The sequence below is a fragment of the Globicephala melas genome, chromosome 4, assembly GCF_963455315.2.
Source record: "Globicephala melas chromosome 4, mGloMel1.2, whole genome shotgun sequence".
Taxonomy (NCBI): Eukaryota; Metazoa; Chordata; class Mammalia; order Artiodactyla; family Delphinidae; genus Globicephala; species Globicephala melas.
This window is the reverse complement of record NC_083317.1, coordinates 735052-750811: the sequence shown is the minus strand read 5'-3', so window position 1 is coordinate 750811 and position 15760 is coordinate 735052. Positions and strand designations below refer to the sequence as shown.

The following is a 15760-nucleotide window of genomic DNA, read 5'->3' as shown; positions in this document are numbered from 1 at the left end:
CCTGGGGATGAAGTTTCCTGTTTGGGCAACAATGTGAATTCAAAAAGTGAAGAGTCAAGAAACTTAGACCAAGGAGAAAATGATGCACTCTGGAAAAGACTAGGTGGACAGATTGCATGCTGACATGGAAGGGTTCAAGTGAAATGATTATACCAGCTGTAAAGTAGAAAACCAGCAGTGTGTTTAAGTTAATATATAGTTTCATAACTTTTAAAATCAGTATACGTACATATGAATATACTAACTATTACAAGCAGAAAGGTGACTGTTTCACTTATATTCTCAAAAGTGTATGCAGTTTTACCAGGCACTTCTGGACTGCTCACCTGTGCAGTGGAGGCCCCCTGAGGGGCGCATAAGGCAGGTCCCAGGATGAGCTCTCACTGGCATTTCATCACATCCCACGCGTCTCATGCCTGAATCTTAAGAAATGCTCGCTGCTCTGTTGAACGCAAGAACGCAGTTCTGTTGAAGCTCAGTCCCGACGGACAAGGTCCTAATCCATAAGCTCATTTGCCCCCCTGTGTTTTGTGTTTCAGGTCGGTGGGCTCCACGACCAAAGTTGGTCCTCCTGTGAATCGCCGGTTCTGGTTGTGATGCTCTAGGTCACAACGAGTGTGAACACACGCTATCTATGGGCCTGCTCTGACTCGTCCAGCCTGCTTATGGGGGAAGGTGAGTGGCTGGGAAGCGGCCCTTGTCTGCTTGTCTGTTTACCAAGAATGTGTAGCAACGTCGGACTCACCACGGAACAATGGAATGTGTCTGAGGTGGCAGCGTGCTGCATTTCACCCTCTTTAGTCCGTGATACGGTGTCAGCCGGGAGTGGTGCCAGGGAGCGAAGACGAGCCATGAAAAAGGAAACTTTAAGAGAGGAAGTCGATGCAATAATGTGATCGGACAGGAACATCATTCCTGACCGGCTCTTGAAGAGGCACGTCTAGAATTTGAAGAAGCAGGTTTAAGCTGAGGCAGAAATGTTTCTCCCTGGCTTTTTCCCTTGAGTTTTTGAGGAACGTGGGATGCCTTTGAACTGTGTTCCCCTATGTGTTCCCTGTTTTCAGGCCTCCGTGGCCTCATTCCACTAGGTGTGGAATCTGAAGAGCTGGCTCTGTGGTCTGCTTGCTTATTGGGTCTGTGAGGGACACTAGCCACACGCAGCGCCCCGTGCTAGCGCTGCAGGAGGCCTGGCCCTGCTGACCGTCCCGCCGTGTGGGTGTGGGTGCAGGAGCCAGTGTGCACGTGTGCGGGGGCTGGGGGGCGTGTGCCGGAGCCTGTGTGTCCTGTGTGCCGCTGTGTGCTCCACCCAGCACCCTGAGGTCCGACTTCTGCCGGGGCTTCAGGGGTCCCGAGCCTGCAGTATCGACTTTGCCTGGCCTCGGTGTCTCACTGTAAATGGAGGCCTCCAAGTTTCCTTGCTCAGCTCTCACGCCTGGTCCTCTCCAGGCCAGTTCTGTTTATTCACCCGTGCATTTCAGGTTACGAGGGCATTGCCGAAGGCTGAAGGGTGCATTCTAGAGTGCCTTATTCATGCGGGGCTGCAGAGGTGGCCACTGAGAAACTGTTTTCAGCTGCGGCAGTTACTAATCGGGGTTCACGACGTACACATTGTACAGGTTCCGAGTCAACCTATCTCCCAGGTGGCTGTCAAAGAAACACGTGCATCTTTAAAAAGTCACAAAACTAAATAAGGGGGGCAGGGCCCCCTCACCGACTTTATGAAATCTTTCTTCATTCTTCTCCACGGCGGCTTCTCTTCTGCCCTATCCAAATGTTGTCTGGCTGGCTTTGCTTCGCTTTTTTAATTGCAGCTCAGCAGTTTTAATCCTGTGCTGCTTGACCCAATTCCATAAGCCTGCGCGCTGTGTTGTTTGGACCTTTGCTTTGTGCAGAGGGAGGCTAAAATCATTCCAGCCTCCAGGTGTCTGTTTGTGTGAATGTCGGTGACAGGTCACTTGGCGGCGGCTCTGGTTTTGGACAGGAGCTGGAAGGAATGGCTCCTTCCACACGGCTGGCACGTCCCGGGCTGTTGGCAAGAGCGAGGCTGGTTATGTAAACCAGAGCCGTCTGACTGGGCTTCTTCGGGACCACGTGGAGGTGTAGGACAGGCCCGGACCACCCCCAGGCCAGGCTGCAGCTCAGCAAAGGCGGGGGCCGACGGACCCCACCAGGCTCTCTGCCTTTCGCCCCGGCCGCCCAGCCCCGCACCGGGGGCCCCTGCCCTGCCTGTGGGCCTGCCCTCTGCCCGGCCACGTTTGCCAGGTGCCCCTGTGCTCCAAGGCCTGAGCGCCTGACCTTGTGTCGGGCACTGGGCAGGCTGCAGGGGTGATGGGTGGAGTCCAGTGAGACAGAGAAGCCCCAGCCGTGGGCAAGCGAGGGAGCGGCCGCTTAGCACGGTGAACACGACCCCCCAAAGCAGGAGGCATAGTGCTCAGCGGTGTGGGTCCCCCCTTTCCGACACCCACGCTGAAACAGCCAGCAGGCACAGCTGGCAAGGCGGTCCTGTCCTGCCCTGGCCTTGTCCCTGCCCCTGGCTGTGGGCTTGTCAGCCCCAGACACCCTGGATGCCGCCATCCTCGGTTCCCCCCGACGTCCAGGCTGCACCTTCTGGCCTCCTGTGTGGTCCCCGTGCCCTCAGCTCCTTCTCTTCGGCCCGTGACTCTGGTCCTTCGTGCCCCTCTGCTCGCTGTCCCTTCCCTTGTCACTTCTTGAGGGACGCAGCTCCTCCCCCAGCCACCTGCCCCCGCGCAGAATCAGGCGGGGGGCCTTGGCGGCTCGTCCACCCACCGTGACCACCCCCACCCTGGCGGCCTCGCGTGGCCGCTCGCTCTCCTTGTACCACTGCTGCCCCCACCAGACCCAAAGGCCAGTGCCCAGGCCTCCCAGCACCCTCCCAGTGGCCGAGGGGGCCCTCAGCGGCCTGTGCCCTATGACCGTGAGCGAGCCCGAGTGACAGGGCTGCCTTTTCTGTCCCTAACAGAGCTGTTGCGGGGTCTGGACGAGCTGACGGTGCAGGACATATGGCAGGGCTCCTGGCATCCTCCTCCCCTGCCCAGCCACTGATGCTGGCATCCCCAGGACGCCGGGCCCAGTGGGCACCGATTACAGGCTGCCCAGTGTGGGCGGGAGCGCAGGGAAGGGCCCCTCCTCGCAGGGTTGCCGCTGGCTGGGTCGGTTTGTCACCCTATCCAGAGCCTCGAGCACGTGTGTCCTTTGACCTTCTGTAAAGAAATACTCTGAGGCAGTAAGAGACGGACAGAGAGAGGTCCACCCGAAGAGGATTGTTAAAGCACTGTTTAATACAACGATTCAAACCCAGAACATACGGTCCTTGCAGTTGGCTCTATCCTTACGCATGAAAATGCGTAAAATTAAATGCATAAAATCTTATGCATAAAATGGGGTACCATGGGGAATTTGATCACTACTGTGTAGATTTAAATATAGTGACATACAAAAATGTTTTGTATATAATGTTAAGTGAGAAAAACAGGACAAACTTGGGTGGTTTGGGCCTATTTTTGTTAAAAAGTATAATGACACACACCTACTGGAAAAAAGTCTAACGAGGTCGACCTCAAAACACCCCATTTTCACTGGTGGTCTTTCTGGGGGATGAAGTTACAGGGCTTTTGCATTATATGCATTTTCCATTTTTTCCTGTAACGAACAGTCAGGCTGATCTGGCAGGTGCCACCCCGGTTGGCGTCACAAGGTGCCCCGCGCTCTGCGGGCTCTCCCAGTGGGAGCTCGGCACCACCCCCAGCAAAGCCAGGCTCGTCCTCCCGGACAGCGAGTCCTCTCTGCGCCGGAGTTTCCCCACTACCTGGTAGGTGTTTGGCTTTTTCCATTGGTCTGCATCTGATTTCGTGTGAGACGGCGAGAGGTGGAGGTGATAGCACCGTCACAGGGCGACCTCCTGCTGCTTGGAGGCAGTGCCCGCTCTGACCGGGGGGCCAGCTGCGTCCTCCTCGTCCTCTCACGGGTCTGGGTCGGTCCTTCCGTCTCGCTGCCCAGACCAGAGCCCCACCGTCGGGCTCACTCCTCTCAGGACGCGCAGCGCTCAGTGCTGTCTAAGCTCCTGCACACAGCTGGCTTCCAAGGCAGCACCTAGAAGCCCTAGATCACAAGGGAGAGAAAACTGGGGGAAGGAGAGGGTTTGCCGGTGGTGCCCTTTCAGACGCCTTGTCCTGGTGAGGACCCAGCCCCCTAGCGCGCAGACAGCTGACAGGGGCGGCAATGGCTCAGCTCTGCAGAGCTGTGTTTCGATTGACATGGGCCCGAGGTCTCTGCCCCCCTCCTTTTCCAGGCCTGAGCTGTCGTGGCCGATGTCCCGCAGGCACGGCGGTCTGTGCGGTGGCCCCTGTTGGGGGAAGGCGTCATTAAAATGACAGCGCATCCGCCAGGCGCACCCCTCCAACGGAACGAGGGGAGCCGGGAGAAAAGTAGGTCACATGTGCCTGGTCCCATGTCACGAGGTCTCCAACCTGAGGCCAATGGGATCTGTAGCGTCCTCTGGTTTAGAACAAAACCACACTCTAATTTTTCTCCTTTAGCATTTTTATCTTCTCTAAAGGGGGAGAGTGACCATCTGTCTGATAGCCACATCCATCCGGCCCTGCCCGACTGCACAGAGTGGCTTTGTTCTGAGGTAAGGGGCTGCGGGCCCGGCCGAGGCCACGCGGAGCCCAGACAGCGGGTGTGCAGGGCCATCCAGCTGGGCTGTGCCCAGTGCTGACGGAGCGGGAGCGTGGGGTCCTCAGCGAGAGTTCCAGACGTTCCCCTGGTCTGACAACACGACTCCTCTTTCAGGATCGGGGTCACTGCTGACACTCCAGTGTTAGTGAGCTATTACGTAGAAAACAAACAGGTCATTTTTCAGCCGTTTGTGCTCCTGGGGCAGGTGTGGGAGTATGATCCTCCCCTCAGAGAGGCTGGTCATCCCCGGGGCCCAGGGCTCTGCTCCCTCTTTGGGACCGGCGCCTTCGTTGGGGAATGTCCACCCCTGCGGTGACCAGGTGAGCCGCTGGCATCCACTGGCGTGAAACGCACGTTAGAGTAAGGTCGATGCGTGTGTGTTGCCGCGTGTGGAGCTCGATGCTAGATGAGAAGTAGCACCCTCTGTTGTCCCTGGGAGGCCAGCGAGCACGATTCCTGTGTGAGGAAGCAGGGAAAGGTCCAGTGTTTAAAAGTGTTTGTAAAAGTAACGTGAGTTTTGTAGCTTATAAATAACAAAAAAAAATTTTTTTTACCTGTCCTATAAGTGAGTCAAAGTATTCCATTAGTTCAGGGTGTCTGATGAAGAAATTTTGCAGGTAACGAGTAGAATATAAAATGTTTGCAATATCTGCCGTGGGCTGGCCGCTGGTGCGCATCTAGACAAACTATATGCTCTTGTTAGGATGGCCCGGGAAAAGAATGTTTCCAGAGTGGTTTGCCAGAAACCAAAGTTGTATGGTATTTGATTTGAGTGTGTTCTACTGGAGAAAAGGGTTTTGCTTTTCAGAAATAAAATATTTAAAATGTGTATCTTAGCTGGCTTTCCAGGACACATAGGTCTATAGCCAAGTCCACAGAAGTGAATGTGGACGCTGTAGATGATTAATTCCCCCACATTTGAGACGTAGAAACAACAGTTGCACCCTTGGTAACAAAATAAGATTTTCCCTTGTAGAAATATTAGGCATTCAGGGTGATACCCAATTCCTTCCAACTGCAGCCTTTGAAAGAGTCTCGTGAACTATATCTAAAGGGCTCTTTACCCGTTTTGCAATCTTGAAGAAAGGGAAATTTTTCTACTATTTCCTTAAGATAGGGCAGGAATTTTCGATCTTTCTTGTATTTATGATTCTAAACGCTTCCTTTGTGCCTGGGAAAGTGCCCAGTATCTCAATGCAGTTTTCACATTGTCTCCTTTTCCTGTTCCACCTGTACGTCCTCACGGCTGGGACAATGGCTCGGTCATCGTGTGGGTAGCAGGTTCATGTGCGTCCATGTAAAGTATGCCCCATAATTGGCTCTGGGGGGCAACAAGACCTGGAAGTAAACCTGCACCCCGGCCAGTGTTAGGAGCACTGACTTGCCCTTTTTTACCAGCGGAATAGAAGATTGTTTTTCCAGAAAGAACACAATCTCAGAGGAAGCTGCCCTAAGCAGAGGGCCAGTCTCTGTCCCCGGCCCCCCCGGCCCCCCTCGCAGGCTCCTGACGGCCAGCAGCTCGACCTTGTGCTTCACGTTGGCCTGGGCCGGTCTCTGACGGACATTCTTGGCTTTCGGTCTGGCTTCGTCTGGGGACCAAAAGGACTGCGGGAGGAGCTGGGCCGCCTTCTGCACGCGTACCCCGGGCCACCCCGCCGGTACCCCACTGTCTCTGCGAGGCCCCCGCTCTGCGGAAGGAGGCGCAGAAAGCCACCGCTGTGAAGGGCACATCACCGGGCCCAGCAGCCTCAGGAAGGTTTGGGGTCCCGCGCACCCCCGGGGCTGGAGCCTTTGAAGAGCCGTCTTGTCTCTGGCCGACGGGGGGCTTCAGAGATCGGGGTCTGAGGATGGGCAGCCCGTCGGGGTGGAGCCGGTGCTCCAGGCGGACCCCTGGGAAGGGCCCAGCTCCTTCTCCGGGGCATGCCCGTGCCGCTCTAGAGAACGGTGCCTGTCAGTGCTTCTCCGAGAGGATCCTAACCCCTGCCACCAGCTGAGAACCTTCTGGAGAGGCAGTCTTGTCTACCCCCACCCGACCGCCTGAGTCAGGAGCTCTGGGCTGAGCCTGGTTCTGTGATCCACAGAACCTTCCTGGGGACGCTGGTGCCCGTGAGTGTGAGAGCCGCGGGCGGCGCCGCGCAGGAGCCAACGGGCAGACGGCGGTCGGCGGTGTTGGTGCCCGCGGCTGGGTGGGCACGGGGAAGGTCACAGCCGAGCCATGTGTGTCCTGTTCCCCGCGTGTGACCTGGCAGCGGAGTCTCTTGTCCTGAGGGAAACGGGGTCTGTTCCCTGTGTGCCCTTCCCTCACGGAGACCCCACTGCTAACAGTCTCGCCCGCAGCACGGAAACCAGAGGAGACGTGGCCACCCCTCCTGCCCAGGCCGAGCCCCAGGCGGCGGCCGGCGGTGGGAGGACGGGAGGGACGGCCCTGGGCCTCCGGGGACTCAGGGACCGGTGGGGGCAGGGCTGAGGCTGGGCTCACTCCCCAAGCGGGCAGCCCCCGCCCCGGGGGGGGGGGGGCGCGGGGTATCGTTAAGAACAATCCAGAAGAAGGTAAGAAAGGAGAGGGAAAGAAACCTGTATAAAAACACACCGCCGGGCAGGAGTAAGGAAACCGGTGATGGACGTCGGTGGAGGAGACTGGTCTGGAGGGAGGTGGGTCTGTTTTGTTTGCTTTAACAAAAGTGGTAGAACAGAAAGACTATTCAGTAAATGGTGTTGGGTCCATCAGCTATCTATTAAAAAAAGCTGAACACCAAGTCAGAACTTGATCTCACATCAAACACAGATGCCTCTGCGCCAAGATGATGAGCTGGAGGACTCAGACAGGACGTGTGGCAACTTGGAAACGGCCTTTTCCAGGGACGGGCACCCCACAGGCGCTGGGCCCAGGAGGCACCGAGGGCCTCGCTCCAAACGGGAGGCCGATGCCCGGTGACAGAAGAGTCAGTCTCACGTGCCCGTGTTTGCACCCTGAAGTCCCACTGGGTGGGGGCAGGAGCAACAGAGCACCGACCTGCCTTGCTTAGAGCTCAGACACCCCCAGGGACCTTGGTGGGAGGGGGCTGCCCCCAAAGTGCGCCCTGGGCGCTAAGCAAGCTCTCCAGCTGGGGCTGAGCCGTGATGCGGGTCGTTCCTTGTCCTGAGTTGGCGGTCACACCTCCCGGTAAGTGTGGGGGTGAAATCCAGCTGTGATTTAAGCTGTGCGTGTTTTACAGCCTCTAAATCGTACTGCTTTTAAAGTCAAGCTGAGACGCACACACGTGCTGTGATGTTTATGCAAAAGGTCACGTGTGTCCCTAGGAAATGCTCAGAACAGGACCCAACAACAGCGACCGCCCCCAGGGGTGGGGTTCGGTCTGCTCTGAGGCAGTTGTTTCCCAGCCCCCGGGATCCTGTGTCCCAGCGGAGAGGGGTCCGCCCACGGCCCACCCTGTCACCCTCACACCTCGAGGTTTAAATTGCCACAGAGCCTCCCGAGCGGCATCTGGGGGCCCGTGGGTGGCTGGACAGCTGGTGTCAGCTGGTGACACCCTCGGCTCCAGAGGTCCCTGCCTCAGACTGGGCTGGGCAGGCAGGGAAGGGGCAGGGCCCTGTCCCCCGACTGTGTCCGCAGCCTGCCTCCGGGACAGCCACCTGGCCTGGCCTCCCGAAGCACAGCAAGCTGACCGCCCGGGCCCAGAGCATCACCGCTGTCCCCGTCCCCCAAGCTCAGCCCCCAGTCAGCAAGGACCCGGCGCCGGTGCTGAGGAAATGGGCGAGGGGTGCCGGGACGCGGAGGCAGTGCCCACAGGCTTCGCAGGCTGCGCCTGTCGGGACCCTCGGGGGGAGGGGCGGGTCGGCTCCGGCAGCTCGGTCGAGTCCTGTCCTGTTCAGCTCAGGTCCTGCTGCCCCCAGCCCTTGTCTCGCGAAGCTCGTGTGACCCACTTCTTCCCGGCCAAGGTCGGGAGCTAGAGCCCGCTTGGGTGCTGTGCGGGTTACCTGCGCCGTGTCTGTGCTTGGCTTTACACATCGCCTTTGTGTTTGGGAGGTGGGAACGGGGAGCCCCTCCCGTGCACGCGCCTGCCTGTGCGCCCCCAGCACAGCTCAGAGAGCTCGCCAGGCCTTGCCGGGAGCGGACCGCGCAGGGCTTGCGGGATTAACGGGCCATCAGAGGATGGAAGTCCGGGGGATTAAATACATCAGGAGCGCCGGCTGGGGCGGTGGGGGGGCCACTGGCGGTTCTGCCCCCTGGGCTGCTCTCATCTGGAGGCCAAGGTGACCCTGGGTCATTTTAGGAAAGAGAAGCCGCCCTCTCGACAGGGGAACCCCGTTGGCACCTGGGGCACCCTCACCCGGGCAGCCCTGGGGAGACAGCACCCAGAAAAAGGCCCAGCTCCTGGGAGGGCTGGGTCCTCACGTTTCTGGTTCCCCCCACCCCACCCCCGCTCTGGCCTCGGGCCTCCTGCCCTCAGCATCCTTCCCCGCCTGTTCTCCAGGGTCCCGACGGGGTCCTGAGGATGGGGGTGGTGCTGCCCTGAGGGAGCCTGTGTGGCGGGGAGGCCGAGCTCCTGGTGTGAACTGGTGGGAGTGGGTTTCCCGGGACAGGCCCCCCTCCTCGGAGCCTGCAGAGAGGGATGGCTCTGGGGGCGTTTCTCTGAGGACATTTTTCAGGCAAGTCCTGGACTGGCCAGCCTGCCTGCCGCCCAGGGAGCGGCCCTGGCACGGGTCGAGGGCACTCTTTGGGCCCCTGGTTACTAAGTGAAGGAGTCTGTTCCTGTCGGGCAGTGGGGCCCTGCTCTGTTCTTGCCTTGTGACGGACGCCACCTCAAATCCGAGATGAGCTCCGGGAGGGAACCCCGACCAGAGTGCCCCCAACCAACCCTTTTCCTCATAACTGGTTGGGTTTTACTTCTCCTTCAAAATCTCATGAGCTCAACTAATCTTGGCCTCTTTTGCTTTTCACGCTAACAGGGCAACACCCTTTCTTTGGTTATGTTTATCTAAAATGATTCCCTGATTCCCGCATTTTTCTTGGTATAAATTACCCTCTATGTCCCTTTGTTGTAACAGAAGCTGGAAATAAGAGCTCTGTGTCCCCCTTTTCCCCAGTGAAAAATGGCGCCCGGGGCACAGGCTTGAAACCAGTGCTTTGCTTTTTGGGGGCAGATGGTCTTGACCGTACTCAAGGCGCTTCTCCTGTCCTGTGTTGCCAGGGAGGCTGTGCAGTACGTTCAGTGCCTCCCAGCACCTGCCTCGGGGCTGGGGCCCAGCTCTGCGCTTCCCAGCTTGAGGCCTCGGCTCGTTGCGGCCTCCTGCCCCCAGCCCCCTGCCTGCCCCCAGCCCCCGCCCCGCATCCGGTCTGTGAGCTGGAGGGGCACTTCCCGGCGGGGCTGCAGGGAGGACTGTGCCTGCCACATGGTAAACGTCGTATCAGCTTTAGGTATTGGTATTGGTATTGTGTGTGTGACTGTTTATCTTACTAATCTTTTAATTTATTAAGCATGTTGACGGAATTCCCGGTATTAAATTACCTGTCTACTCCAGGTGTAAACCTCACTGGGGTATTGTGATTAGTAGTCCTCCAACATTGCCAGTTCTGTTTGTTAATATGTGACTCAGAGCTCCTAGCTGATCAGAGGCTGGAACTACTGGCCCACGGCAGGACCGGTTCCCCAGTGACGGGCCTGCTGCCCACATGACTGCGGCTGTGCCTCCGCCTTGGGGGCTCCCAGGGGCTCTGCCTGGGCTGCACCTGCCTCTACGCTCCGTGCTGTGCTGCGCACCCGGCTCATCCTGATGTCCTGGGCGGACACCCACCACACACACGTGCAGGGACACGTCGCCGGACGGTGGGGTGGATAAGCACGGCTCCATCCCTGCCGTTTCCCTCCTGCCGGCCTCCAGTCTGCTGCACTGGGCCAAGTCGCGCAACATCAGAAAACTCAAGCTGTTCTTGGACCGACGCCTGCAGAGCGCCAAGTCTGCAGGCCCAAGGGGCGGGCTCCGTGCGCTCCTGCCCTGGTCTCCAACTTCTCCTGACGCGCAGCTCGCCTGCACTTGGCGCCCCGTCTAAGTGTCCCATCCCCCGTCCAGGGCAAGGGCAGGAGGGAGGCCACCCACGCTCCCCTTGGGGACTGTTCCCCAGCCTCTGGACCTTCACATCCCATTGGCCCAGAGGCCGTGAGCGACTGTCCTCTCCTCTCCAGAAGAGGCGCTTTCGGCTCTCTGACCTACTTGGAGCACACGGCCGAGGGGCGGGGGAGGGACCGAATGTGGACTCAGCCTTTTGGACGGCCAGCGGACCAGCCTGCAGCTTGTTTGTCCACCAAACTGAGCCCCTGGAGGGTGAGGGACGCTCCTTGCTTGGTCCTGCATCCCCAGCACAGGCCCCTGCTAGGAACCGAGTGTTAGATGGACGGTCCCTGCCGTGGTCAGCCTCCCACTGTGGCCAGAGGGTCCAGGGAAGGCAAACGGTGCACAGACAGGCTGAGCACCTGCTGTGTGCAGTGGCCGGCCGGCGCACAGAGAAGTCGGGCTCGGGGAGCCATGGCCCCGGAGGGTCAAGTCCACACCCAGGCCTCACCGCAGGACCAGAGTCGGGTCCAAGGGAGTCCTACCATCTCTGCAACAGAGGTGTTATTAGTCTTGAAATGGGGTGTTTGAAATAATCGGAATGTTTGCAAGCCGTACGCTCTGATGTAGTGACACCCTAGACCCTGGGCACTTCCCCAGAGGCAGGACAGGAGTATCCCTGGGTGAAGCCCACACCTTCCCAGCAAGAGGAAAGACCCGCGCTCCACGGCCTCTGGAGCAGGGAAGGAGGTGAGCAGGCAGCCAGCCTCCCAGCCTGGCACGTTTTTCTGTCCGGACACCTGAGTGAGGAGCCGGCAGGCTGTGTGCAGCGCTCACTGAAGTCAGGTTGTGTCGGCCCGAGTGTCTTTCTAACGTTACCTGAGACCGGCAAGAGCATTTTCCTGCAGAAGTCTCCCCTCCTCCCCAGCCTCAAGGACATGCTCCACACTGTGCGTCCTCCAGGAGCCAAAAGCAGCCAAGAAGCTCCGCGGGTTTGTGCAGTCCTGGCCTCCTGCAGCCTGATGGGGCAGTGAGCTGTTAAACAGGATAAATCAAGTGTGTGGGCCCTCCCCCCGCAGGGCCCCTCCACGGTCTCTCCCCGGCACAGCTGAGGCCCTGGGTGTAGCTCTGGACAAAGCACAGCTAACGGGGCAGAGCCGCCGTGCGCTTGCCGCAGCCGTGCGGGCCTCAGAAGGCACTTGGCTGGCGGGACTTCTCCAGCTCCCGTCTCTGGGCGAGAAATCTCGCGCTGACGCGTGCTGCACCTGTAGGCAGTGTGACTGCTGTAAAAGGGCTTCTGCTTTACTGTCCAAGTCTACTGGCCCTCCCCCGAGGAGAGTGCCTCAGGGCTCGGGCATCACATGCCACGTCCAAACGCGGGTCTCCCTTCTTCACATCTGAAACAAATGCTGTCAATGGCACATGTTTGACTAGTTCACAGTCTGCGGTCAGGCGCATGAGCTCTGGAGCCAACTTGTGGTCACTCAGTTTTGTGGGACTCATATGTAAAACAGGGCTGGGACTGGCCCTCCTGTGTTAGGACAGAGTGCATTTGCATAAGTGCAAGCCTGTGTACTGTGTGCGGTTGGCTGCATGTTATAGCTACACGTCTTCTTAGGACAGTAGTTATTGTACTAGAACTCCTTTGATTTGAATATTCCTTTAAAAAAGAATGATTGGAAAATTTGCTTTATCAGAATTTCACTAAGTAGTACTGGTTATAAATAGATTTTGCCAATTGAATCAATATAAAAGATCAAATGAGGTTTTGGTTCTGGAGCAATGGCGTAAGCGACACCTACCAACTCACATCATAGTTACTGGTGAAAAACTGCTTTCCCCCAAAATCATCAACAAGACAAGGGTGTCTGCCCTCACCACTCCTGCCGAACAGAGGACACAGCTCTAGTTAGTTCAGTATGACAAGTAAATAAAGGAACAGGCATACAGATTGGAAAGGAAGAAATGAAGCGTTTCTATTTGTAAAAAACACGATTGTCTACCTCGAAAATCCCATTAAGGCTACCAAAAAAACTCCTGGAACTAGTAATAATTAACAAGTTGTTAAGAAAGCAAGGTCTACATACAAAAGTCAATATTGTTCTATATACCATCAATGAACAATCAGAAACCAGAATTCAAAACACACCATTTACAGGAACTCCGAAGAGTTGTATACTTGCTACACGAGTAACAAAATATGCACAGCATTTGTGTGCTGCAAACTAGAAAATACTGATGAGAGAAACCACAGATCTAAATAAGAGAGCTCCGTGTTCACGGCCGGGACACAACGTACGGTGCCAGTGCTTCCAAGTGCGTCTGCAGGTTTAAGGCAGCTCCTGTCAGAGTCCCGGCAGGACTGTTTGTAGATGCAAACAAGATGATTTTTAAATTTATATGAAAACACAGAGGAACTAGTTAAACCAAGAGGATGTTTTAAAAGATTGAAGTTGGAGTCATTTTATGTCACCATAATGCTGCAGTAATCCAGACATTGTGGTACTGGTGGATGGATAGGCACTTACGTAATCAAACAGGATAGAGTCAAGAATACACCCACACACATATGGACAACTGATTTTTGACAAAGGTAATAAAGCAATTTAATACAGAAAGGACAGTCTTTTCAGAACGTGGTGTTGAAACAATTGGCTAATGCATAAAACAAAACAAAACAAACAAACAGAAACCCTTGAACTTCACACCTTACATAAAATTAACTCAAAATGGATCAAATATCCAAACGTAAAATCTAAAATTATAACCTATTTAAGAGAAAATATAGGAAAAGAAGGCTCGCTCATAAAAGATAAAAAATTTAAACAAAAGTCATAGAAGATAAGATTGAGAAGTTGTATTTCCTCACAATTAGAAGCATTTGCTTCATGAAAGACCCTGTTAAGATATGAAAAGACAAACCAGAGCCTCAGAGACGATCGTTGTAAATCACATATCCAGCAAAAGGCTGTGTCCACAGCATAAAGGCCAAGCCCTTTAACCTCCATGCAAAGAAAACAAGACAGTCCAGTTAGAAGATGGACGAAAGACCTGAGCACACGCTTCTCCAAACAGGGTGAGGAGATGGGAAATACACACCTGGCTGGGTGTCCAGCACCATTCGCCGTCAGGGAGAGCAGGTGCGGCCGCCAGGAGACGCCACCACCGTCTATAAAAATGGCTGAAGTAAAACACTGACACCCCCAAGTGCTGACGGGAACAGAGTGCTGGGTCTGTCTTGCCCTGGGCAGGGGCGTGGGGGGGGGTGGCGGTTGGAGGGGTGGAAAACGGCACAGCTGCTCCCGCAAATAATTTGCCAGTTTCTTAAGAAGTTAAAGGTATACTTAACATATGATTCAATAGTCAGTCATGCTTTGCTGTGCACCTGAAACTATCACAACATTGTTAATCAGCTATACTCCAATATACGATAAAAAGTTAAAAAAAAAATCACAGTCCTGGGTATTTATCACAGAAAAATGCAACCTTGTGTTCACACAAAAACGTGCACCCTGTTGTTGCCAGCTGCGTTATTTGTAATCCACCAGAGCCGAAACCAACCCAGAAGTCCTTCATGGGGTAACTGCATGCACAAGTCGTGGTGCCGCCATGCCCCCAGCCACCAAGATGAACAGACTTCTGTTAGGTGCAGCAACTTGGGCTCTAGACCTCAAGAGCAGTATTATGCTGAGTGCATTTGTCTGATGGGATTTATATGAAGTTCTTGAAATGATACAATTGTAGCGACATAGAACAGATCAGGGCTTGCCTAGGAGAGTGAGAGGCTATGAAGGGACCACCTACAGAGCTCTGCATGGTGGTCCCACTTGTGTGCGTGGTTAGGGAAATCTACACACGTGATAAAATTTCTAGACCCATACACCAAAAGAAGGGCGTGTACAGACTGGGGCCACTTAGGTAATAGTGTTTGACCAGCGTCCCTTACTGGTTTTGCTAATGCACTGCAGTTATGTCAAATGGAAGCTGGCTGAAGGGTACACGGAAACTCTGTATTATTTTTGCAGCTACTCGTGAATCTAAAATGATTTCATAATTATACAACACACACGTATAATACACATACACAGACTTTAGAGTTGACAGTTATTAAATCTGAAATATAAGAAGTAAATTGTGTAAACAGATGTTAAAAGTAAGAGCTGGTCAGAGTGGGAAAAAAAGCAAGATCAGTCTGTGCAGCCAGCAAGACACCAACATGAAATCTAATGCTCTTGACAGGTTGACAGAAAAAGATATGTCACATTAACCCTGACCGAAACCAGGCTGCAGTGACTACACTAATGTCAGAGGAAGGAGGCTTCCGGACGAGACGGTGACTGGGGGAGGAAGGACATCGCGTGAATGTAAAACGGTCGATTCTCCAGGAAGACACATCCGCCCCAGATGTACACACGTCACCTAACAGAGCCTCAAAACACACGAAACAGAACCTGATAGAACAGAGAGGAGGATAAATTCACGATTGTAGTTGGAGATCCAACTGTGCTTTCAGTGACTGACGGGACAAGTGGCCTTGCAGGACGCCACACCTGGCCGCAGAAGGGACATGTTCGTGGCACACAGGGTGGTCCCAAGGTGGACCGTGCTCTGTGTAAAAAAACCAAAAGCCTACCGAACTTAAAACAGTTGAAATCACAAAAAGTATGTATTCTGACCAGAGTGAAACTGAACTAGAAATCAGTAACCAAAGGTATCTTCAAATTTTCAAAGTACTTGAAAATCAAAACACGCACCTCTAAATAATATGGTCAATGTGCTCTATCAAAGGAATTTAGGAAATATTTTGGAATATTGGGAAATAATATAATATATATATAATAAACGCACATCTCTAAATTGGTAGGAATCAAGGAAGTCAGTGCCTCTAGAGAAACCTATGGCATGAAATGCTAACATGAGCAAACGTCTGCAAACAACTATCCAAGTTTTACCTTAAGGAACTAAAAGAAAAGAAAAGGCAAGCAGAAGGGAGGAAATAATAAAGCAAGAC

General features: G+C 54.8%; 1 protein-coding gene across 16 annotated transcripts in view; it reads left to right on the top strand.

The window, feature by feature from the left end:
- PCBP3 (poly(rC) binding protein 3) overlaps positions 1-15760 on the top strand; it is a 213542-nt gene that overhangs the window by 159051 nt on the left and 38731 nt on the right. For all 16 annotated transcript variants that reach the window (XM_060297674.1, XM_060297682.1, XM_060297681.1 and 13 more), the window contains one exon: positions 540-675. In XM_060297674.1, the coding sequence (XP_060153657.1) occupies positions 666-675 (10 nt within the window). In that variant the 5' untranslated portion in view covers positions 540-665. The remainder of the gene's footprint in view (positions 1-539; positions 676-15760) is intronic.